The sequence below is a fragment of the Cryptomeria japonica genome, chromosome 11 (assembly GCF_030272615.1).
Source record: "Cryptomeria japonica chromosome 11, Sugi_1.0, whole genome shotgun sequence".
Taxonomy (NCBI): domain Eukaryota; kingdom Viridiplantae; phylum Streptophyta; class Pinopsida; order Cupressales; family Cupressaceae; genus Cryptomeria; species Cryptomeria japonica.
The window spans coordinates 331,158,741-331,183,715 of NC_081415.1; the positions used below are offsets into that span (position 1 = coordinate 331,158,741).

The 24,975-nt window shown below is 36.6% G+C and overlaps 1 protein-coding gene across 1 annotated transcript; it reads left to right on the forward strand.

The window, feature by feature from the left end:
* Positions 1 to 22,066: 22,066 nt before the first annotated feature.
* LOC131860200 (uncharacterized) lies at positions 22,067 to 22,852 on the forward strand. Its single transcript, XM_059214578.1, has 3 exons — positions 22,067 to 22,195; positions 22,425 to 22,486; positions 22,687 to 22,852. Exons 1-3 carry the CDS (start codon positions 22,067 to 22,069, stop codon positions 22,850 to 22,852), a joined length of 357 nt encoding a protein of 118 aa, XP_059070561.1.
* Positions 22,853 to 24,975: the final 2,123 nt, after the last annotated feature.

Below are 24,975 nucleotides of genomic sequence, written 5' to 3' on the forward strand. Positions count from 1 at the left end.
TGAGATCAAAGTCACCATTGTATGGATACCACAATCCATAAACAACTATGCCTTTCAGATATCTAAAAATCCTCTTTACCGCTACCAAGTGGGATTCTCTTGGACTCTTTTGAAAATGGGCCATTATGCCTAGTGTATGAGCAATATTTGGTCTGTTGTGCACCACATTGTGCAACTTACCAATCATTAATTGGTACTCCTTATCATCCACCAACACTGTATCATCCTTGTTTATTAGCTTGCAGCCGATCACCATCGATGTTCCAACCGGTTTTCTCTCCTCCATGCCAAAGGTCTTCAATACCTCTTTGATATACTTGGACTGGGTAATGAAGATACCCTCTTTCATCTACTGAATTTGTAGACCAATGAAAAACTTTATCTCTCCAATCTGAGACATCTCAAACTCCTTTTTCATCACATCTACAAATTCATGAATCATATCATCATCTCCACCAAAGATTATATCACCTACAAATACTTCACATATTAGAATTTGATCACCTTCAAATTTCAGGTAGACATTTTTTTCCTCACTTTTTCTCTGAAATCCTATCTTCACAAGATGAGAATTTAACCGTTCATACCATGCCCTTGGTGCCTGTTTCAATCCATACATGGCCTTGTGTAATCTGCACACCATGTCACTATCTTCTGACAAAGAAAACCCATCTAGTTTCTCAATATACACTTCTTCCTCCAGGATTCCATTCAAGAAGGCAGACTTCACATCTATCTGGTATACCTTAAATCCCTTGAATGCTACAAATGCTAGTAGCATTTGGACACCTTCCAGTCTAGCCACTAGGGCAAAGGTTTCTCCATAGTCTTCTCCTTCTTCTTGAGAATATCTCTTGCATAAAAGTCTTGCCTTGTTCCCTACCACTGTGCCTTCTTCATTCAGCTTATTGCTGAAGATGAATTTGGTACCTATGACATTCTTGTGTTCCATTCTAGGTACCAAGGACCATGTTGCATTCTTTTCTATCTAGTCCAACTCCTCTTCCATTGCCTTTATCCAGTCTTCATCGATAAATGCCTCTCTAGAAGTCTTAGGCTCAAATTCTGAAATCATGCAAGAATTTTCTTTCACCTTTCTCCTTGTAAGTATTCCTGCATCTTTTCTCCTATGATTTGCTTTGGATCATGATACAATCTTACATACCTAGGAATGACCGTAGCTTGTTCATCTTTCTTTTTCTCTTCTTTTTCCACTTCATCTTCTTCTTCACCTACTGAAGCTTCTACTGGTACAGAAACACTGAGGTCTTTGTAGTGTTTGTCACTTGTTTCTTTCTTGACCGGTTCCCTGAAGGCTAAACCTAGTTCATCTTCCATTTGCTTGTTGTTGGTTTCCTCAGGCTTCTCAGGGGATTCATCAACCCTAACATTGATACTCTCAACAATCTTCGGATTCCTCCTATTGTAGCACTTAAGAGCTTTGCTTTTAGTGGAATATAGAAATATTCCTTCATCAAACTTAGCATCAAATTTACTCAGGTGCTCACCTCTCTTGATATAGCATTTACTCCCAAACACTTTGAAATAACTCAAATTGGGAGTTATCCCATTCCAGTACTCATAGGGGGTTTTGTCTTTACCTTTCTTAATGAGTACTTGGTTCATGGTATAGACTGCAGTGCTCATCACTTCTCTCCAAAATGTGTGAGCTACATTTCCTTGGATCAACATAGTTCTGGCTGCTTCAACTACAATCCTGTTGTTTCTTTCTACCATGTAGTTCTGCTATGGTGTCCTTGGGATAGACAATTGCCTCTTAATCCTGTTCTCCTCGCAGTACTTATTGAATTCATCATAAGTGAATTTATCTCCCTGATCAGTTCTTAGGCATTTTATCCTTCTGCCGCTCTCCTTCTCCACCAATTCTGTAAAGGCTTTGAACTTTCCAAATGCCTCAGACTTGTCTTTCAAGAATGTGACCCACATCATTCTTGAGCAATCATCGATAAGAATCATGAAGTACCGGTCTCCCTGAATGCTTCTAGTTTTCATCGGACCACACAAATGGGTGTGCACTAGATCAAGTAAGTTCTCTACTAAAAAGGACTTACCTTTGAATGTTGAGGAAGACATCTTCCCAAGTTGACATTCTCTGCACAAAGAATTCTCTAGTTTGTTCAGCAAAGGCAATCCTCTTATTGCCTTGATCTTACTAGCCTTTACAATATTGTCAAAATTTATATGACAAAGTCTCCTATGACATATCCAACTGTCATCCAATTTCACCATCATGCACTGACTAATCTTGGCATTCAGCTGAAACAAGTTTCCTCTGGTCTACTTACCGGTGGCAATAAGTTCACCATTCTTTCCAATTATTTTGTAGACTCCACCTTTGAACTACAAAATGAGTCCTTTGTTGTTTAGTTGAGCAACACTCAAAAGGTTGTTCTTAAGGCCTTCCACCCAATAGACATCATCCACACTGCTCTTTCCATTCAGTGAGATGGATCCTTTTCCTTTCACCATGCAAGGGGCATCATTACCAAACCATACAACACCACCATCATATTCTTCAAGAGTCAAAAACTTTCTCCAATCACTGGTCATGTGGTGAGAACACCCGCTATCAATGATCCACTCATTAGAGTTGTCAATATGTGAGACAAGGGCTTTCTGATAGAGAACTCTTCCTTGACAGCCACAAACACTATGTCCTCATTCTTTTCATCCTCAGATTCCTCATCGATAACACCTTCATCCACTACAACAAGACAATTTCTCCTACCTACTCCTTTATACTTCCTAAACCTCTCTGGTTTATCCTTATTGTCATTGTTAGGACAATTAACAACTATATCTCCTATCTTATTGTAGAAAAAAACTTCAGAGGAAGCTTACCTCTGTATTTTCTGGTGCCTTTTGAAAGTCTCTTGGCAAGAAGAATTTCAAACTCTATCAAAATCTCCTCATCATCCATATCTCTACTTGGCTTGGATTCATAACTGGTACTGACCTCTTTTCCTTTCCTGGTCAGTGCAGAGGAAGCAGACTCTCTAAAGGCTGACTCAGTCTTCTGAACACTACCATCATATCCATTCAATTCATATGCAGTCAACTTTGAAATAATAGAGTCTAAAGATACCTTGGTTTTGTCGATAGACCTTAGCTCCTAAATAGCAGTAAGCCTGATTGCATAGACCGGTAAAAGTGATCTCAGAACTTTACTGACAACAGTGGTATCATAAATTGTTCCACCAGTGCTCTTGATTTCTCCAGCCACTATCTTGATTCTTATGCCATACTGTTGAATGGTTTCTCCTTCAACCATTCTCATATCTGCAAACTTTCCTCTAAGGATTTCTTCCTTAGCCTGCTTGACATGTTCATCACCACCATAAATGGATTTCAGTTTGTCCCATACATCTTTTGGATTGTCCTTATCTTGTACATCAATGAACTCTACATCAGACAGGCTGCTAATAAGGGCTTCCATGACTTGCCCATTTTCTTGTATCTCTCTTTTTTGATCATTGGTTAGAATTCCAGAGGGGATTACATAGGCATTCTCCACATAGTTCTAGTGTTGTGCACCCAAACTCTTGATGTATATCTTTATTCTATCCTTACATATTTTAAAGTTATCCCTATTGAACTTAGGACCTTCCCTCTTCATCATTAAAGCAGGATCTTTTGCCTCAAGCGGTTAAGCTTTTATCACCGAGGACCTAGATGTGCTCTGATACCAAATGATAAATAATGATGAACTACTAAGGTCCTAACTGGTACTAAGAGAGGGGGGGTGAATCTGTACACACAAAAACTTGCACTGACACTTTGACAAATTAAAACACAGACAACCAGTTGTCTTCACCACTATACTTAACCATAACAATATCGGGTAAACATAAATACTTCAGACAACATTCAACATATCTCAAATCTTGATAGCTCCTTCACCAGTTTAATCATGCATGAGTTATACCAATAAAAACCACAACCATATGATAATGCATGCATATCTAACTTAATCAAAAACCACTCAATCATCACATGAAAACCTCACAAACCATAACACACATATTTTTCACGTGGAAAACCAAATGGGAAAAACCATAGTGGGTATGAATACCCACAGGCTTGTTTGTGAACTCTTTTGAAGTTTGCTCTATTAGGAGCCTAGTCTGGTTAAAGACTTTACAATAAGATCCTGTTAGGAACTGATCCGGTTAAGGATCACCTGGTTAAGGGATGGTTATATACCCTATTAAAGGTTGAAACCCTATTAAGAGTTACCTCGCTAGAGGATTTAAATAACTCAATAAACTTGAGCCACCTAGTTAGAGGATTTACAACAAAGCCTATTAAAGCTACTCGGTCAAGGGATTTACCTTCTATTGAAATGGTTAGAAGACAACAGGTAAAACTCTAATCTGATAACAACACTCCTTGCTAAGGCAAGTCCTTTTCAGTTCCTCTCTTCTGCAATCACACTCTGCAGATTCCTCACTCTGGTTTGGCAAGTATCAAATCTCCAACATGCAAACACAAACACAACTTTTTCCAACAACTACAATAACAAATCTCATTGACCTTATAGACAACAATTAGGTCGATAGCATAAACCCTAAACCCTAAACATTTTAGGTTTACAATTACAAGCAGTCCAATCCTGACTATCAAATACATTACATAGAATGAAATGATCTAAAATAGATCTCAAGTCATTTTGTATCGTCCAATCTTCACCGCATCTGGAAAAAAGTAAACCATCACACGCTTTTCACATATTGCTAAGCAAAATGCACATTCTTGAGGTAGACATTTAATGCATTCAATATTTATGCGCAAGATCCTCAAAGAAATCCTTCACGTGTACACAGCTGACGTGGCATCTTGATCCTTATCCTTGTTCTTAACTAACTCAACACAAAACATCATCGATTGCATCGCACAAGCCAAATTGGAAACTCTAGAGATTAACTGAGACTACCAACTGGTAGTCACACTTAGTGAACCCCGACACCGGTCCACTCATCTGGTTGACCATAACCGCTTCTGATCTTCATACCAGTGCATACCCGTTCACCTGCTTGAGCACTTATTGACATCAATGACAACATGCATTATCACCACTTCATCATATGCCAAAATTTACAACACGAAAGATGATAAACTCATGCCTTATAAGAAGATGGTAGAATATTACAAGGAGCACTTCAGCAAAATTACCTTCAAATAGATCCCAAGGATACAAAACAAGGCAATAGATGCCATGGCTACCATAGGATCTCTTCTAAATGTGCCTGCTAATGAAACTCAGTTTGAGTATATTATAGAATAGTTGATGCTATCGACATATGAGACTCCCTCAATAGAATATGTATGTGCAATTGTGGGTCCAGAATCCCCTTGGTACAATGAAATATATACATATTTACATACTCAGTACATGTCACAAGATCTATCCAGAAATAAAAAGAAGACCCTTATTTGTCAGGCATCTAGATACACCATTATGGCTGATACATTGTATAGAAAGGGCTTTGATGGAACTATTTTCTGATGTCTAGATAAAAATGAAGTGCAACTTTCTCTAAAGGAAGTCCACGATGGAATTTGTGGGCCACACCAAAGTGGTCCACCATTATCAAAAAAATTGTTGAGAACATGTTATTACTGGATGCTTATAAATATGTACAAAAATGTAAGCAATGTCAAATGTGTGGAGATCTCATTCATGCACTAGAACAAGATCTTCAACCCATTACGTTACTATGGCCATTTTCACAATGGGGATTAGATCTAGTGAGTAAAATCAATCCCACTTCGTCCAATGGGCACAAGTTCATCTTAACAGCCACTAAGTACTTTACCAAATGGGTTGAGGAAATTCCTCTTACATACACCATTGGAAAACAAATAGCAAAGTTCATGCTCAATTACATTATCTGTAGATATGAGATTCCAATGTGCTAGATAACAGATAATGGACGTCCATTTAAAAATCAAGAAGTGAAAGAATTGTGTGATAAATTTCACACACAATAGAGATTTTCCATGCCATATTATCCACAAAACAATGGACAAGCAGAGGCAACAAATAAATCAATATTGAAAATCCTTAAGAAAGTTGTCATTGACACAGGACAGGACTGGCATCTCTAGTTAAATCCGGCTCTTTGGGCTTACAGAACAGGAGTACGCACCCCTACAGGAGAAACACCATATTCCTTGGTCTATGGTATAGAAGCAATACTCCCCATTGAAATAGAAATACCGTCTCTAAGAGTCTCCTTATAGAACATCATATCAGAGGAAGATTACCAGGTAGTAAGGTTACAAGAGCTAGAAATGCTTGATGAAAAGAGACAAATAGCGTTCAATCATTTGCAAGGGTATCAAAATAGAATGAGATGGAGTTATAATAAGCGAGTTCGCCCATGATCATTTGAAGTGGGAGATCTAGTTCTTAAAGAGAATCAAAGGAACCTAGAGGAACGAGAAAAGCTAGGGAAATTTGAACCTAACTAGCTAGGTCCTTTCATCATAACAAGGGTTATAGGAAATGGAGCATATAATTTGGCTACCATGGAGGGAGATCCACTCTCTGACCCTATGAACAACATGCACCTTAAACGATATTATACCTAAGGGCTAGGTAGTTTAGGTTTTACTTTCTGCATTGCATCACATATAGTTTTTTTTTTATGCAGTGCATTCTCAAAAGTTTCTACATTTTCATATAGTAGCATCAATAAAACAAGGCAACTGTCCAAGTTTATCATTCATTTGCATTCAAGAGAAGCAAGGGTCATCTCCTTTCTTAGATATTTGGACATGAATTCTTTAAGGTTCTAAGGTCATTCATTTTCAACATTACCCTGTGACGACGCTTTGCTTATGGTTGGGTAGTGATTTCACTATTTGAGACTTGTTAACCCATAATCTATCAATTGTTATATCTCAAACATATTAAGAAGATCTCTAATTCATTCTAGACACCTAGTTGATCATATGACTAGTGAAAAATCTAAAATTCTACTTCAGTGCTGCTGTAATTGTCACACCCAAGTAGGTTTCATTACTTACAAGTCAAGGCAAGAAAATTAAAAGAAAAAGAGCTATGCCAGATTCATCTCAAGGCAAAAGAGAAATGATATATAACTGAAATATCATGCATATGAGTGCGACAAAAATATTGACTATGGGAACATACAAGTAACTCATTAGGGCTATGAATGCCTACTGGCAATGGAGCAATATTTGAGAAATTACATTGTATAACCTCATCGAAGCTCTAAAAGCTTGCTGACAACGAGGCTCTATTTGGGATGCTTTTGAAGTTATGCTAATCCATGTAGCTAGTCATATAGGATGCTAAGGATCTTTAGTGAACACAAGAGAAGGAATTAACTCATTTGCACACACATGGAAAAAAAGAAGATCAAAGTTTCAAGAATCAATGGGGAAGTTTTCTGCGTCTCCATTTCTAAATCCTAGTCACTAAGTGTGTTAATTCGGATGTTCCAAGGAAAGTTAGGAATTGATTGACAGCTTATCTATGAAATGTTTTGCACCTCCATTTCAATTGGTGTATTACAAATGCTAAAATAAACACAGTCAACCTTGTTCAAATAGGAAATGCATCTTCATCATGCATATTGCATTAACATAGGTCATGTGAAAAATTCATTGTCTCCATAGGCATTATGTAGATCATCATGTCATACAGTTCTGCACACTGGGGGCATAGCTAAAAAAATCATATAAAGTCCTGAAAAAATCCTAAAAATCAGATAAAGTCATGAAAAAATTCTAAAAAATCGCAAAAAGTCCTTCAAAATCCAAAAACATTGAAAAACTCAAAATCCAAAAACACTGAAAAACTCAAAATATCAAAAACAGTGAAAAACTCAAAATCCAAAAACATTCAAATACGATCTTGAAAAAATCAATCAAAAACATTCAAATACGATCTTTAAAAAATACCAGATACATCCATATAATGTCCTGAAAAAATTATTCAAAAACATTGAAATATCAATCCACATAATCCAAAAACATCGAAAAAGCTCTTGGAAAAGAACTAAAAATAAAAAATCAATCAATCAAAAAACTTGCAATAAAATGTCTTGTGAGAAACAAATACCCTAGCAGATATCTAGCAAACACTTCGCACGAAGTTAACAAAGGATACGACTATCTAGTCAAACATCTACAATCAACTGATCAAACTGTCTTATCAATCATATCATATCCATATCAAAGTGATCATTATCTTGTCTTAAACAGAAGAGGATACACTTGAAATTAGATAGGTCAGTCTTAAACGGGGTCCGCAACTTTATGAGATCAGACATTATGAACCATCACATCAATCAACTAAGAACGAAGGCACAAGGTTAGTATAGCTGCTGAATTTTGTCCGGGTCAGTCTTTATCTTTTATCATTTGGCGACAGATTATGTTCCTATGCTACTCAAGGATGTCCACAAGTGACTAGAGGAGCCATGATGGGCATTATCTTTTTCTGTGTTTGTTGTTTGTGTTGTGAACCAATGAAGTTCTAGGGAAATTACTCTAGTGGGTGTCTGTGATAGGAGAATTCAGCTATTGGATGCCACACATACCTCGACCCCTAGTGTAATTCCCAAAATGGAGGGTTCACTCCTTGTCTACTACATGTTTGTTTCTACAATGAGATATCTTACATCTTGGTTCCTTATACCCTAATGTGCCAAGCTTCATTGTTCAATAATAAGGCTCAGTGATGAATATACGTTGCACAATAAAATATGTGACATAGGTTCGTGATTCTTTGAATTTCATTCTCATCTCATGTGTTTATTGATAGTTTGTTGATTTCTCATCTTCTCTCTAAATCGCATTCTTTCTAACATTCTTTCTTTCATCAATCACTTCTGTCTATCATCTTACTAACATTTCATCATGGTGCATCTGAGTTAAAAATTTGTTCTGGCATTATCATATAAAAAGAAAAAAGATTCCATTGCATTCATATAGATTCCATTACATTATAAGATACCATTGCATTCATAAACATCAATTAATATGCATATATTATAAGATACCATTGAATTCATTAGCGTCATTGATACATACATGTAGTAACCATTGCATTCGTATCTCATAGCATCATATAAGCATACAAGGAAAATAAAACATAAATAGATCACTTCCAAAACATGGATATCATTTATATATAACTCAAAAATGATAATGTGTATGAATACAATAAACAAGCCCAAAGGCTCAGATAACATGATCAAAATATCTCAACCAACACTGCCTCTGTCAATAGGTGGATCCTGTCCACTAGGCCCTATCCTAGCATGTCGAGATGGTCCCATAACACCACCACTGCTAGTCCATCAAGAAGTAGATCGACTTGATCTCCTCCCCATGAAGGCACTATAACTAGGCTCTCTTTGACCCTCAGGGATAGCTCTCTCATAAGCTTGTCGATAATAAATAGCCTCCTATGTAGCAACAAAATATCTATCTGCCCGGTCACGTGCCTCTGTTGCTGGTTCGAATAGCTGATCATATGCATCCATGGTGATCTGAGCTCTCATGATTTCCTCATCTCTCTCCCTTTGGAGACAATCCCTCTCAGCCTCTAAAACACCGTAGTCTACATGGTGGACCTCTTGCTTGATATCTCCTCTAGCGACCTCCTCCTCCAAACTCTGAATCTGCACTCTAAGAATCTACAGATTGTCCTCATTGCCCACCTATCCTCCCCTACCCTCTACAACAAGCACGTCCTCTAGCTCCAGCATATCATCATCATCATCTCCATCCTTGTTGCTTGATGACTTAGAAGAATCATCGCTATCCCCACTGCCGATAGACTCAGTGTATCCACCAATGTCTACATCCTCGTCTCCACCTCCCTTATCTCCTATCTCATCCTCTCCCTTTTCTCCTCCATCTCCCTCAGCTCCTCCCTCAGCTCCACCTTCCTCTCCTCCCCCAACTCTCTCCCCCAACTCTAGCCTCAATCTTGGCCTAGGATGGTGAATCTGCTATGTTGTAATCGGAACAACAGGATCAGTAAGTGGAATTGGCATGTATCTGGCAAACCATGCATCATACTCTGGTGTAGTCTCTAGATCTGCTACACCTCTACCCCAGCCCTAGAGTAATGGCTGAAGAGAATCAAACTTAGCAGAAGCAACATGCAGCTGTATGGACACCCCCCAATCCGATACCTCCCGAGATACATGAGCAAAGTAAGAAGTAACAATTGGTATCACCTGTACCTCTCCAAACTATCTCAATACCTGACATCGGAGATACATCTCTATAATCCATTGTATCTCAAAAGTCCTACCAATCAGATATCTCTACTATCGCTAGAAAGGCAAGTGTACTACATCATCTGCCCAACCGAGGCAATCTAAGTATGGTCTCAAAATAAAATGCTGCAATATGTCAAATTGATACCTCCAATACAAGGTGTTACCTGAACCCCTGTGTCTGATACCTGTTGTGTACCTAAAAGCATAAGGCTCACCAGGCTACAAATCAACATGAGTAACAGGTCTTGAAATAGAAATATGCTCCCATGCCCAAGTCTGGAGCAGTGTCACACCACAACTGATAAACCGATATCCAAGATATACAATCCCATGCATCTGATAATACAACATTTCAAGAAGACATGGACCCCAGGCATATACTCATCGATGAACAATCATATCATAGAGCACTGTGCCCTATCCCACTAGAAATCCATGACCTCGTCTGTCAGGTATCAAAAACCCACCAACAACACTGCATAGTACAATAGTCATATCATCATAATCTAACTGGGCCCAAGGGATGTCATATCAACCACTAATCTGCAGGTCCTGTATCTCACACTCGAAAAGTGCACATAATCCAGCAATGCCATCGTCATGGTCATACACAACTCTCTCACCATGAATTGGAATACATTGTATATGCCATAAATCCTCTAAGGTAATGGATGCCTCCCCAGTCGGAAGATAGAAAGAACATGTCTCAGAATGCCACCGCTCTATCAATGCTGTAATCATGGCCTTGTTAGCCGTCACCTCTGGCAAGTGTAACACATAGTACAAACCAAGCTGTCGGATATGCTCAATCTCCTCATCAAGTAAATCAGCATGAAGATCAAGTCCACTGGGTTTTCTCTGTCAGCAATATAGCACTCCAATATTCTCCTGCAAAGAGAAAATGTTCACAATATTAGATATTGGATTAGAAAAAACAAAAATTTCTCAAACGCATGACAAAAACATTCACATACAATGAATGCGTGACGTTTACTACTAATGCGGTACAATTATGGCTTATGTGTAACATTTATAGCGGATGCGTAATGAAAGGAGCGCATGTGTAACACTAAACACTATTGCACAAAGAAATCAATGAATGCGTAACATTTATGGTGAATGCGTAACATTATGAGAGTTTGTGTAACATTAAGCACGAATGCATAAAAACCGATAGGCGATTGCGTGATGCAAAGGAAAAATTGAACACTAGAATTTTTTTTAAAAATAGCGAAAAACAGGCAAAAAATAAGGAAAAAATTAGAAAAATACCATGTCGCCAGTCCGAGGAGGTCTCTGATATGAACGTACTCAGTCAGATAGGTGCAATTGAGCTCTATAACCAGCCATGATGATCAAATACTCGAAAGAAAGCACAAGATTTGCAGAGAAAACAAAGAACTTACCAAGTACCAAATGAGCAAATGAAAACCTAAAATCTCTATTTATAGCTCAAAATTAGGGGTTTTTGACACCTCAATGCCTGTGGTCCCCGCCAGCTTCAAACAACTTGTAGCCTACTCAAACGATCTCAAAATTGCCCGAAACTTCACACGATTACTTATTACACTGATATTGAAAACATGGTCTCAATTTTTGAATTTTTTGACCACCTTTTCTGAGGGGGCATATTTACACTATATAGTGGTACCAAGGCATACTAGGGCATAATTTTTCATTTTCTTTGAAACAATTTCGTTCGGACTTTGTCTCAAAGAGGGGCAAATGTAGACACCTAAAATGTCTCATTGATCATGTACTAATTATTCCTCTAACTGATTAAATAATTCTTTAATTATTTAATTAGGTTAATTAATCATATTCTTCTAATTTCATATTTCCTCATAATCTTACTAATTATTCTATTTTCTATTCTATCATCATTTAATCATTTTAATCATTTTCTAATGTTAATTAAATATTTTATTATTTAATTAATTCTGATTAATTCCACAATTTAAATAATCTTTATTATTTAAATAATTATGTTCTCAATTTCTACCTCTAATCATCTAATCATTAACCCTTTTCTAAATATTTATTAAATATTTATTATTTAATTAATTATGATTTAATCCTTAAAATTAAATAATCTTTATTATTTAATTAAAGTCCTTTTCTATCATAATTAAATAGTTTCTTTAAATTATTTAATTAACTAATCAATTCTTCCATTTCCAAATCCCCAAATTCTAATTTCATTTAATTTCATATTCTTCTAATTTCTTCCAAATTCAAATACATGTGCATGATTTCAAAAACCAAATTGAAAATCAAAGTCAAGTTCTAAATATATTCAAATGCTAAATTGAATTAAATAAATTCAATTATTTGAATAAATTTCATGCAAAGATTAAATTGAAAATCTAAGTTAAAGTGCAAGCACATGCTAAATTAATTAATTAAATCAATTAATTAATTAAATAATTTATATGTCCAGTTTCTATTTCTATCTTCTACTTTGCTTGGTCATCTTCTTTATTTATTCGAATCATTCTTTTTCTTCCCCCAGTCAAGGTTTTCTCAATCAATCGACTCAATTAATCTATTCAATCTATTTTGTTTCACCTCCAAATCAATAGTTCAACTATCAATCAGCATGTGATCTCACCCGAGTTCCACCTCTTGATCAATCTCATCCAAAAATCTATAAATGGAGCATTCAATCCTCACAATTCCTCTAAATCACGAACTTCAAATCTTTGTGTCAATTGCAGGTTGCCAGTGCAATATCTGAGAGCCATCATACCACAAAGAGAAGAAGAAGAACAATGGAAGCCATGATGCACAGAAGGGAGTTTCATATTGTTTAATTTAATTCCATTTTGCATCTATTTCATTGGTTTTATGTTTGAATTGCTTAAATAGTTAAGGAATTCATGATCGTCCTTATCTCCTATTTAGTAATGATGTATTTAAGCATAGCACAGTGTGCCTCTCTTTGCTAAATTCTGAGGCTTCTCCTTACTCAGGAGATTTCTCAGCAATTGGGGAAGTGGTCTCTTTCCTCTAGGATGCCATTACACTCTAGGGCTAGAATTACACTTCTTATTTTGACACAAACCCTACACGGCCCCTCTAATTCTTTGATAAAAACATAGAGATATAGGCTATGTAGTCACTTACTTGAATTCTAAATGCTCCCCGGGTGCAATTTGAATCTCTAAGTGTTTCTCTCAATCACCTTCAATCGCTCTTTGCTTTCTCTTTTGAATGCAGGGTGCGCAATTGAACCGTGTAACTTGGTTTTATTGATTGTAGGAAGGATACCATTAATTCCTATGTGCAAGCTCAACGAATTGGTAGCTTTGAAATTCAAATTTCGTCGTTGATCTAAGAATGGAAGGCTATGATCAAATCTTTGACCTCATTGACTGCTAAAATGATGCGCTATAATTATTCCTTTGCCACCTTTGATTTTTCATTATTTTCTTAAGTCTTATCTTTAATAAATTTTTGCCACCTTTATCCATGTCTTTTCTCCCTGCATGATAGTGGGGCTCCATGTTTTCATCATTTGTTTACCTTGTGGGGTCAAATTTTCTCCATTCTCCTTGCTACAAGGTATTGGGTCTACCTATTCCTTCATTATCTTCTTTATCTTGCTATCCCGTAGGGACATTATCCTCTTTATATTCAGCTAGTGGGGCAACATGGATTGACTTTTCTCTTTGTAAAATATTTATCCCGCTAGCTTGCAGATTAATCATCTTCTTCATATTTGGCTAATGGGGTAGCCAAGACAAGATTTCCCTTTAACACCTTTTGGCAATCTGCTAGCTTGCATTATATCTTCTTAGGCCTTTTGACCCCCTAGAGGTGAAGTTGTCTTAGTTATTGAGTGCATCTCGCAAGCCCGCAGGGTACTTTATTCTTTACCTCTATGTCGGCCTTATCCTGGTATCCCGCAGTGACATCTTCATTGTTATTTTAACATCATGAGGTGGTGGGGCGACCACTTTATCATTGCACATAGATTATCCCATTAGCCCACAAGACATTTTTGCCTCTAATTTACCATTGCAGGGTTGTAGAGCAACCCTTTTCACTATGTTGCACACTCATCTCGTAGGACATAATTGATCCACAAAAAGGTAATGAGGGGTAATATTTTCTCCTTATAAATTGACCTCCCACTACACTTTGGTGCTTCTTCAAGCACCAAAAAGACCTTGTGACGTGAAAAGGAAAGGTGTAAATCTTGGGCCCCCACCATCCCGCAACATTTTTATATTACCATAAATGTCTCTACGGGGGACTAAAAAAGAGATCACTTAAGTGATAAATCCAGCACGTGGTCAATGTGTTGAGGGTAATGGGATCATTATACTCAGAGCAGTAGGATGATAAAGACACGTGGACCTAGGAAAAAGTAATAATATTTGTTCCTCATACTAAAAATTAACCAGCCCGAAATCATAAGCCTAGCACATGGGGTCAGTCATTGAATGACTAAAAACCCTCAGACTCATGACTTAAAGAATTTCAACTTTTTGTTACCGGTCAACGAAAAATTAGAAAAAGGGAAAGAGCATTCTTTACCAAGGTGAATAAAACGTAAATCCTACCAAGATTTTCAAAAAAACCTAACCCTAGAAAGGCTCAGAGGACAAAAAGCAGGGAAAATCAACACGATTTTGACACTCCTAATACTCATCAGAAGTAAACTCTCCACCTCTATCATACCTCAAACATTTGATTCTTCTATCTATCTCATTTTCAACCATAGCCTTGAATTTTTTGAACTTTTCTAGAGCTCCATATTTTTCCTTTAAGAAAGTAACCCAAGTAATTATAGAGTAATCATCAATTAAGAGCATGAAATACCAGTCACCTTGTTGAATTTTAGTTCTGGTCAAGCCACAAATATCAATGTGCATTAATTCCAATAGTCTAGTAGAAGATTTTTCCTTAACTTTAAAAGTTCTCATTTTTTTCAACTTAACATTCTTTGTAGATAGCATTAACAGGCTTTGTAATCTTTAAAAAATATCTAAGAACTTGAATTGAACTAATCCTCACCAGGTTATCAAAATTAATGTGACACATCCTTTGGTGACAAAATACCAACTCTTATTAATCTACACCATTAGGCAATATCTGCCAACCATCCTCACCTGATAAATATTTCCATGTGTCCTCTTTCCTCATGCAATCATAGTTTTGGACCTTTTTCTGATCTCACACCAATCATCCTAAAAAAAAATATTATATCCATTTCCACACATTTTACCAACAATCCAAAGATATTTATTTAAGCCTTTAACATAGAAAACATTGTCAGTATTATGTTTGCCATCAAAACTAATAGAATCAATTCCAACTATCCTAGTTGACTGATCATCTCCAAATCTAACAACGCCTCCATCATATTTTCCAAGATTTACAAACTTACTCTTGTCACCAATCATATGATTTGAACATCCACTATCAATAATCCATTCATCTTTATCTTTTCTAGCATGAAAAGTAGATACAATGGTACCTTTAGTTTTAGCAGCATCTTTTGGAGATTTGTCCTTCACAGTTTCAAAAAGGTTAGCAAAACAAGATTCTTCCTTTACCACCAAGAATAAAAATTCATTTTCTTCTTCATAATCAGATTTATCATTAAAAATATTTGGACCTTGTTAGCACATATTTTAAAAAAATATTTATGTGCTATATATGGATGCTTTTTGCATATCGTTTTATCATAAGAGCATTTATTGTTGGATTGTATGTGCAGGTGATATGTTGCAATGTCTTCATGAAAAAGCATCACTTGGGCATATTCAAGGGAAATGTTAAGTATGATGGCATTTTGGCAATCCTCATCTTCACAATTAGTTTCATTGCAGAAGCACTTTTGGAAGATCAGCATAGACCAGGGTTGTGAACATGTTCAGAGATGTCAATGGTGTAGGAGAAACCTTTCAGTATGGTTATTAAAAGTTGCATCCATGGAGAAGGGCTTCTTTCACAAAAATGCAAAATTTTGCTTATCAGCATAAGTCATCCTGATGAGATCGCCCAGGGAGAATGAAGTGTGTTAATCGGAGTAACTCATGCCGATGGTGTTTTCTAAAAGGCGTGAGTAGTGTGAAGAAGTATGGCTTAGTGGTAATCCATCGGGGAGAGTTATGATGATGATATGATAAGAAGTCAGAGTCATCGGAGTAACATACACTATCGGCAATGAGGAAAAAATGTTATCCCGATACCCGATGGGGTTATCGATGGAGCTCTTGCCGACAACCGATGGGGCAATATATTCATAGTGATAACATGGGTTATCGGGAGGTCCTAATTTATGTTACCCCGATACCTGATGCACTAAGTGGAGAAGGCGACTTTATCGAAGAGACTTTCTCCGATAAAGCAGTACCAAGAAAGAAGGGGAGCAAGACTCATTGGGATAACATATAGAATCAGGGAGATGCATTTTGACTTATCCCGATACTCGATGAGGAAGATGAGCTCGTCGCAAATGAAGTGATTACTTCGGGAAAACATACGCCGATAGACCAAAGCAACCCGATAAAGAGAGTAAGGTGCAAGAAGACTCATCGGGATAGCATACATTATCAAGAATCTTTTTCAAAGTTGTGCCAAGGCCTGATGGACAGAAGGCCACAGAGGGTGGATCTATCGAGGGAGCTATAACCATCAGAAGCAAGGAAAATATGCTATGCTGATGCCCGATGAAGCAATCGGGGAAAGTTACGCTGATCAAAAGGAAAGTTAGATGTCATGGGACCATCGAATAAAGTATTAAGTGATTCATTCCAAAGCCCGATGGAGCGACTTGAAGGATAAACAAAAGGAGGTTTCATTAGAGAAACATACCCCGATCTAACATAAAACAAAGCTGACTAATAGAAAGGAAAGGTGGATCCATCGGGATAAGCCAAGCCTCGAGGAAGAAAGTGAAACAGTCAGGGCAAGATCCGATGGACTAATCGAAGTGACCTATACCAATCAAAAAGACAAAAATGTAATTAAAGGAATGCAAAATGTGGGTGGCACCAAGTAATTGAATTATCGGGTAGGGTTACGCCGATTAGCCATTGGAATAACTGATACGACAACCATTATTTAATGCTCGCGATCAGGTGGATTGGACTGGCATGAAGAAAATATGACGAGTTTATAATTGTTACAGATTCTAGTCGTTGCATATCCAGCATAAAGAAAGAGTTTTTGGGCCAAAATTTTTGACAGTGTTTTCAGCCATCAACATTGAAGTTGCAGACAAGAAGCGCGGGTAATTTGAAAGTTCAAGCATTTAATCATGGAGGCTTCTAATTCACAAGGGAAAAGGAAAGACATAGAGATACACACAATCTACTAAATCAAAAAATATGAAGTCTGTAGAGGGTGTGCAAAAGCGAAAACTGAACTAGGACATGATTAACCAAATGGAGTCATCTGGTGCTAAGTCAAGGAGGTCGAAAACCTATTTGCCACCCAAGGATCAATTGGAGGACAAGTACAAAGGGGTTTGATATATCTAGACAACCATAAGGGGCCATGAATTATTTATATATCATTACCTCAGGCAGAACAAGGAGATGCCACTGTCGAACCCTTGGATGAAAATTTGGGAAGATGGTCCCAAATATTTTCCCGAATCTTAGATTATTTGAATTGCTTACCAAAAAATACAACAAAGAAAAAAGGTGTATTCAATTGCCCAATGGGGATCCATTCATCCGAATATATGTTAGGTCTATTTGAGAGGTTTTTGGTATGTCTTATGAGCCTTACATGCCCCTATCTTTTACGGACTTGGAAGGGGAATATACCCAAATGGACACTGCTCACACAATGTGGAAGTTAGCAATTCACAAGAAGGAGAAAGGACGACTCATAGAGCAAGATGGTCCTCCTTTTTAAATTACTTTGTTCAGACAATACTTGCAATACACATAATGGGCATGCGGCTAGGTCTGCAGAGAAGAAGTTCCTGATGTTACAAGGATAGGCCCATTGGTGTTGGCTATAGACATTCAAATGCATGATCCAAGGACATTTGCTTATGCAACTTACTTCTGAGAGAAGTTGCATGAAGGTTTCTTGAGTTTACAAATAGAGCCTAATGCTACTTTTTAATTTTATTCATTACTAATGCACATGGTTTGTTTCATGGGTAAATGTAAGGTATGTGGCCAAAGGAATTAAGGGTAACTTCCATAAACAAAGATGAATAGGACCAACCGATTCAATTAAGGGTATCCTTGTGGGATGCGAGATTTTACAAATCACACTATATGTTGTTTGAAGAGTATTTTGTTAAAACTTTGTACAGATTGTTTGAAGTTAATTGTGATGGATCCATCTCACTAGAGATTAAGAGATTATTGAGACCCCATGCTTTTGGGGATACCAGGGTCGGTCACAATTGGGGTGACTGGTTTGTGTGTTAAAATTTCACCTTTTTTTAGGGTTTATGGTTTTGAGAGTGTTCCATATATGTTGCCTACATTAGTTCCTGAAAGGATTTCTTATTTAGAGATTGTCAGGAAACTTATTATGTCAAATGCAAAGCATTTGGGTGGTGCACACAAGCAGGTATTTATGCCTGGCACTTTGCATTTTGGAGATTTCACCATTGTATCTACCAAGGCTTATGAGATGATAGAAAAAAAGATGGTAGAGGAGTACAATTTGTATGGACACCAGGCTCAAAAAAATTATGATCCAGAGAGGTATATCCACCACTGCAGGAAGAGCCAGAATCTTGTAGCGTATTTGCATATACCCATGCAGGCTAAAGATTTATTTAGAAATAAGGAATGAGATGAGGCTACTGCACTCTTAGAGGAATTAAACCAAAAATTAGAAGAGCAGAAGTAGAGGCTTTAGGAACTAAGAGAAGAAGGAGATTTTGAGAGTGGGTCTCATGAGAATCCAGCTGTATCAACCCTCTATGTACCTGAATTAGAAGAAGTGGTAGAAAGTTAGGAGAAAATCATGGTGAGAATAAATGCTAATGAAAATGTAAGACTTGAAGAGCATGCAAATTTTGTTGCAGATGAGGTTTTTGTGCAGTCTAAAGAGTTCAAGTCATATTTGTACCATTACAAGGGGAAAGAATTGAGGGAGAACATCCCATTGTTACCCCTAAAAATGAAGCAAAGATTCTTAGAAAAGTAAAAGAACACATTGATACAGAAGTTGTCAAAAATATAAAAGTTTGGATGAAGACCTGTTGAGAAGTCATGGCCATGAAGTACCATAGATAGCTGATACTGGTGTTCAATGGAAGAAGAAATATGAAGACCAGATGAAGGAAAACATCAAGTTAAAGAGGCAAATTAAGACTGCCAGGGTAGATGCTGCTTGTGTTTTGTTGACAAATAGGTTTGAACATTTGTTGGAAGTCCTCAAAGAATTCTGGACAAACTGTAAGAAGACCCAGGATAATATGGCTTCTCATGAAAGAACTTTGAATAGGCAGAAGGCATTGTTGAAGGAGAAAAGTGTTGATGAGAAAATCGTTAAGAAGATCTAGATAAGGTTGAACAAGCATAAGGCATTTGGTTTAGACATTAAGGAGGAATTTACTAATTGCAAAGATATTGTTAGGTATGGTGTACCAGATATTGTGGATGATGCGGAGAAGTTAAAGGACAAAGGGATTTGGATTGCAGAATGCCAGAATGAACTTAACACATCCCTTAATGTTGTTTGGGGAGATGTTTTGGATATGATGGAGACAAATGAGCAGATGGAGAGATTGATTACCATGGAGATCGTTGTCAGGGATACTATATTCAACACCAGCACTCACAAGGACAACTAGTATTTGGAGCATGTACAAAAGTGAGATACAATACTGGACGGTCATAACTGATTTTTTGTGTCTAGTAGTTAAGTAGTTAGGTGTTAGGTTTTAGTTAAGTTTAGTTTAACAAGATGAAAGGGTGTCTCCTTTCATTCGAATCCTTTGGCTCACATATATGTAGTGAGTCATCTTTGTATCATGAAAGAAGGGAGAGAATTCTACCATTCGCTGGGTTGCAAGTGTTATGTTTTAGAAAGGTCTAATAGAAGTGAGGAGTTTATTCTGTGCAAACTGAATATATTGGAGTATTTGTAAGTGCAGTTTTTGTGTACATTCTTATTCCAGAAGTTAATATACAAGATTTCATGTTTTTATCTTCAGATCATTATGTGTAATTTTGTGTTTGATGAAATCATATGTCCTCTTGATAAATCTTTTGGATATTTTGTGATGTGCGATCACATGATGTTGTATTGAATGTAAAATTGGGTTTTATTATTCATGAAACACATAATGAAACCTTCACAGTGATGGTCTTATAATTGTCTCTTGAGTTGATAGTGATTCTTGTGCACAAAGTTATTCATTAACTATCAGATAAAGACATTGTTCTGTTATTAATCTTTGATGAATAAGTTTGTATGCATTAGGTCCTTATCAAAGAAACAAATCTTCTAATTTCTATAAGTACTGATCTTATTCATAATGGCTTAAATTCCTAACAGTAATCTTTTACATTACTCAACTATATTCACACTTATTTTATTTGTTTTAAAGGCATTCAATAAAGAGCACTTCTGTTAGCATAGTTGCAGGAGAACCTTTTTTCCATCCCTACAATTTCTAATTCTCATAGTTTAAACTCACTCAAAACAAACCTCTTTGGTGCTTGAGAGTGTAAGGTACACCCACCTAGGTTTAGTGGAGCGTAAAGTACAGAGGGATTTGGTCTTTGACCATCCCTATTTGTTGGCCAAGGCTGATTGGATCAACAGAGGATTAGGAAGGTCTTTGGTTTTCCAATTTGTGGTTTTGGGAACCAACAGATTGGCGACTCTGTTGGGGAGTTACCATAGGAAGTTTTCAAAGTCTTTGGTGGTTAATTTTAGACTCTACTGGAGGAAAGAGCCTAGAATATTAATAAAAAATATTGTTCCTCTTAGGAGGTGGTGACTCTAGATTTAATACATGAATAATAGTTGGTATTTTGAGAAAGTAAGAGAAACCCCTATGCATTTATTAATAAAATTAATGCAGGGGAGAAGATCTCTACATAAGGGACAAGATATTCTTGTTCATTTGAGTCCAAAGAAAAGATACAAAGAAAAGAAATCAACACCAAGTATGGCATTTGGGGGTTATAAGAAGTTTTCTAGTAGAGAGGATGACTCTTCATCTGGTGATAAATTTGAAAATCTAGAGGAAAATCCTTTCTATACCTTAAATGTAAAAAATAATAAAGATGGCCATGATGAAACCCTGATTATTGAGGAATAGGAGGTGAGGCAATGGGATGAAATCATACTTAAAATGGCTTACTTCAATGGAGATGAATCCAAAATGGCAAAGGCTCTTAGGAGACAACCAGATTGGGTATTACAAAAACTCGGATTAAAAAGAGATACAATTCAAAGCCCTAGGTCAGAAGGTATAGAAGACAAAAATAAAGGTAAGGGAAGTAGGCCAACAACTCCTAAATATAGTCACCCTCATATGAAAAGAATAGAGCAGCCTTTTGTAACTTTTGATAATCCTTTATTAAATGGAAGTAGAAGATGGAGGGATGTGCATAGGGATCAAAGTGAAGAAAGGCAGAGAAACGGCCAGGATAATGGAAAAAGAAATGGAAATGGGGGAAATGATGGGAACTGGAATAAAAAAAGTAAAGGTAACAATATAAATAATAATAGAGGAAGTAATGGGTATGGCAGGAACCAAAATAATGGAAATAATAGAGGTAACAATGACAATTATGGAAATGGTAATGGTGGAGATAGAAACAACAATAATGGCAATGGAGGTAATAAATGGAAATGATGGAAATAATAATGGTGGTGGAGACAATGGGAACAATGGTAATTATGGAAGAAATGGTGGATTCAACAGAGGAAATATGAACAATCAAAACAACAATCAGGTTGGCAGAAGGCCTATGATCATTGAAAGATACAAATAGTTGGATTTGATTGGCATTGTTGGTTATCCAAATCAGATCAATAATAATTTAATATTAGCCATCACTAAATTCTCAGAAAATGGAATTGAGTCAATAGAACAACATGTAGTTAATGTAAAAAATATCATTGAAGAATTTGAGGTTCCTCATGAAGATGTATTCATGAAATTGTTTGTTCAATCTTTGACAGAAGATGCAGGAGAATGGTATAGAATCCTTCCCGATGGATGTATTGGTAGATAGCAAGAATCTGTAACATTATTCTTGGAAGAATTTGGAGATCACAATGATCCTTCATTTGTATCCCATGAATTAACAAGTATAAAGAAGAATCAAAATTAATCAGTTGTGGAGTTTAATAAAAGATTTAATAAAGTACTAAATAAAATACCTAGAGATGTCAGACCTGTTGATTCATTTCTGAATAACTTTTATTTGAGTGCTTTTGACAGCAAAACCCATTATGAGATTTTATGTCATAGACCTAATTCTCTACAACAAGCATTCAAGACAGCTGCTACCATTGAGATTAACAGGAAAGTTGTTGAGAAGGTTTCCAAGAGAGATGATCCAAAGTTGTACAATTCTAGGGTCCCCAAGAAAGATGAACTTACTTAGATCATGGACATGCTTAAGGACCTAAAGGGTAAGAAAAAGCCTAATGAAAATCCACCATATAAAAACAATAAGCAAATGAATTACAATAGGCTGAGGCTACATGATATGCCAAATAACACAAACTGGAAGGATGGGAAGCCAGTAAAGCCTAATGTAAGCAAAGAAACTCTGATCCACAAAAAAAGGCCACAAATTTTATAGATGAATATCCATGGTGTGATGTTTGTAATTTACCTCATGTTGCATAACGGTGCATAATTTCCCAAGGTTTGATAGAGGAGGAAAATCATAATGAGGATTGTGAACCTATTGTAAATGTTCTTTCATCTAATCCATATTGGGGAAGGGATGAAGACTCATCCGAGGGGGAGTGGTTTTCTGATGTGCAGCAAATAAGAGAAAACCAACATTACAGTATACAACAGGTCTTTTCAGATGATGATGATGAAGACATTCCAGTTTTAAGAAGATTGTTTCAGGATGATACAGTACCTTCATTAAGGAATTTAACTGAGGAAGAAAAGAAAGCCTTCACTATTGCAGTAGTAGAACAAGTAAAGAGCAATTATCAACTAAGAAATAAGAATGTAAATAATGAGCAGGGAAAACCAACAAGTATGTTTGCCTAAGTTAAAAAATAGATGGGAACAAAGACAACACTTTCATAAGGAAATATGCAAATGCTAAAAAAGAGAAAGGAAGCAATACCAGGACAAGCCAAGAAAAAAGAAATGCCAAAACTAATTAAGCCTGTGGAGAAGAAGCAAGTAAGTAAGTACATTTTAAATAGCAATTCATTCATGTCCCAGACATTGTCTCAAGTAAAGATATCTATGCCTCTGCTAGAGGTAATGAAATTCCACAAAAATGAGACATTGAAAATTAAATCTAATGTTGGAGAAGTAAGTAGGGAAGATCATAAATCAAAATAAGATCCTCCTGTGGTGTACCTTGGCACGTCTATTACCAAAAATATCACATAGGTAGATTCTTTCTATCTAACACTACTGATAAATACAAAAATGCTAAAAAATTGCATGATATTCAGGAGCAGCAATAAATATCATGCCAGAGGACATCATGAAAGAATTGGGAATGCATGTTGATACACCTTATGGTAAGTGATATGCCATGGACAATAGGTCAGTTCCTATAGTGGGAATTATGAAGGACGTTGAGTTCAGATTCCCAGCCTACCCTGACACTCCATACGAGACAGATATCACAGTTGTACAAGTGCCTGTGAACTATGGGATGTTATTGTGCAGACAGTGGTCTAACTTGGTGGGTGGACATGTCTAGCTTGACTTGTCATATGCCACTATTCCAGTGAAAGGGACAGAGGTGAGGATAAACAGAGAACCAAGATCTCCCTACCTCATAGAAGAAGTTGATCCTGATGAAGTGACTTGCTTTTGCCACTCAGATATGGACAACTTTCAGGTAAGTATTTCTAAACCTTTAAAATTTGATAAAATTACAGAAACAGTTAAACAAAATGAAAATTTAATTTGGAAATTGTATTTTGATGGTTCCTATAGTAAGGATGGAAATGGAGTAGGAGTTGTACTTATTTCACCTAATGGAAAATCTTTTAAATACTCCTTCTTGTTAGCTTTTGAGTGTACTAATAATATTGCTGAATATGAGGCCCTCTTATTAGGACTCGAAATAGCAAATAAACATGGCATTAAGTTACTAATAGTTTATGGTGATTTAGAATTAGCTGTTTCACAAATTAGAGGCAAATTCGCTACAAAAAATGCAAAATTAAGAAGCTACAAGAATGAGTTCTGGGATTACATTGAACTCTTCGATGCTTTCTCCATCAATTGGATTGAAAGGTCTAATAATATTTTGGCAGACTTCATGGCTAACCCGGCGATCAAATATAATGATATTCCTTTTGATGATATTATCCAAGTAGAAATCAAGACCAAACCATCAGTCCCTGACAATGTACAGAGTTGGCAAGTATTTGATGATGACAAGGATTTGCCAAAGTTTTTGTTTTGTGAGAATCAGTATGAGCACCAGCAGATTGATTGGAATGGACTTGTGGAGGACAAGGATGGCAAGGAGACTGTACTTGGGCAAGAGGTGTTGCAGCTGAAAACAAATAA

What these genes read in the sequence shown, in the direction of transcription:
- LOC131860200 (XM_059214578.1), top strand. Translation starts at nt 22,067, where the DNA reads ATGGCAATGGAGGTAATAAATGGAAATGATGGAAATAATAATGGTGGT. An exon ending in ACAATCAAAACAACAATCAG is followed by an intron (nt 22,196 to 22,424) that starts GTTGGCAGAAGG and finishes AATCTTTGACAG; the next exon opens with AAGATGCAGGAGAATGGTAT. An exon ending in TTGGTAGATAGCAAGAATCT is followed by an intron (nt 22,487 to 22,686) that starts GTAACATTATTC and finishes TGCTTTTGACAG; the next exon opens with CAAAACCCATTATGAGATTT.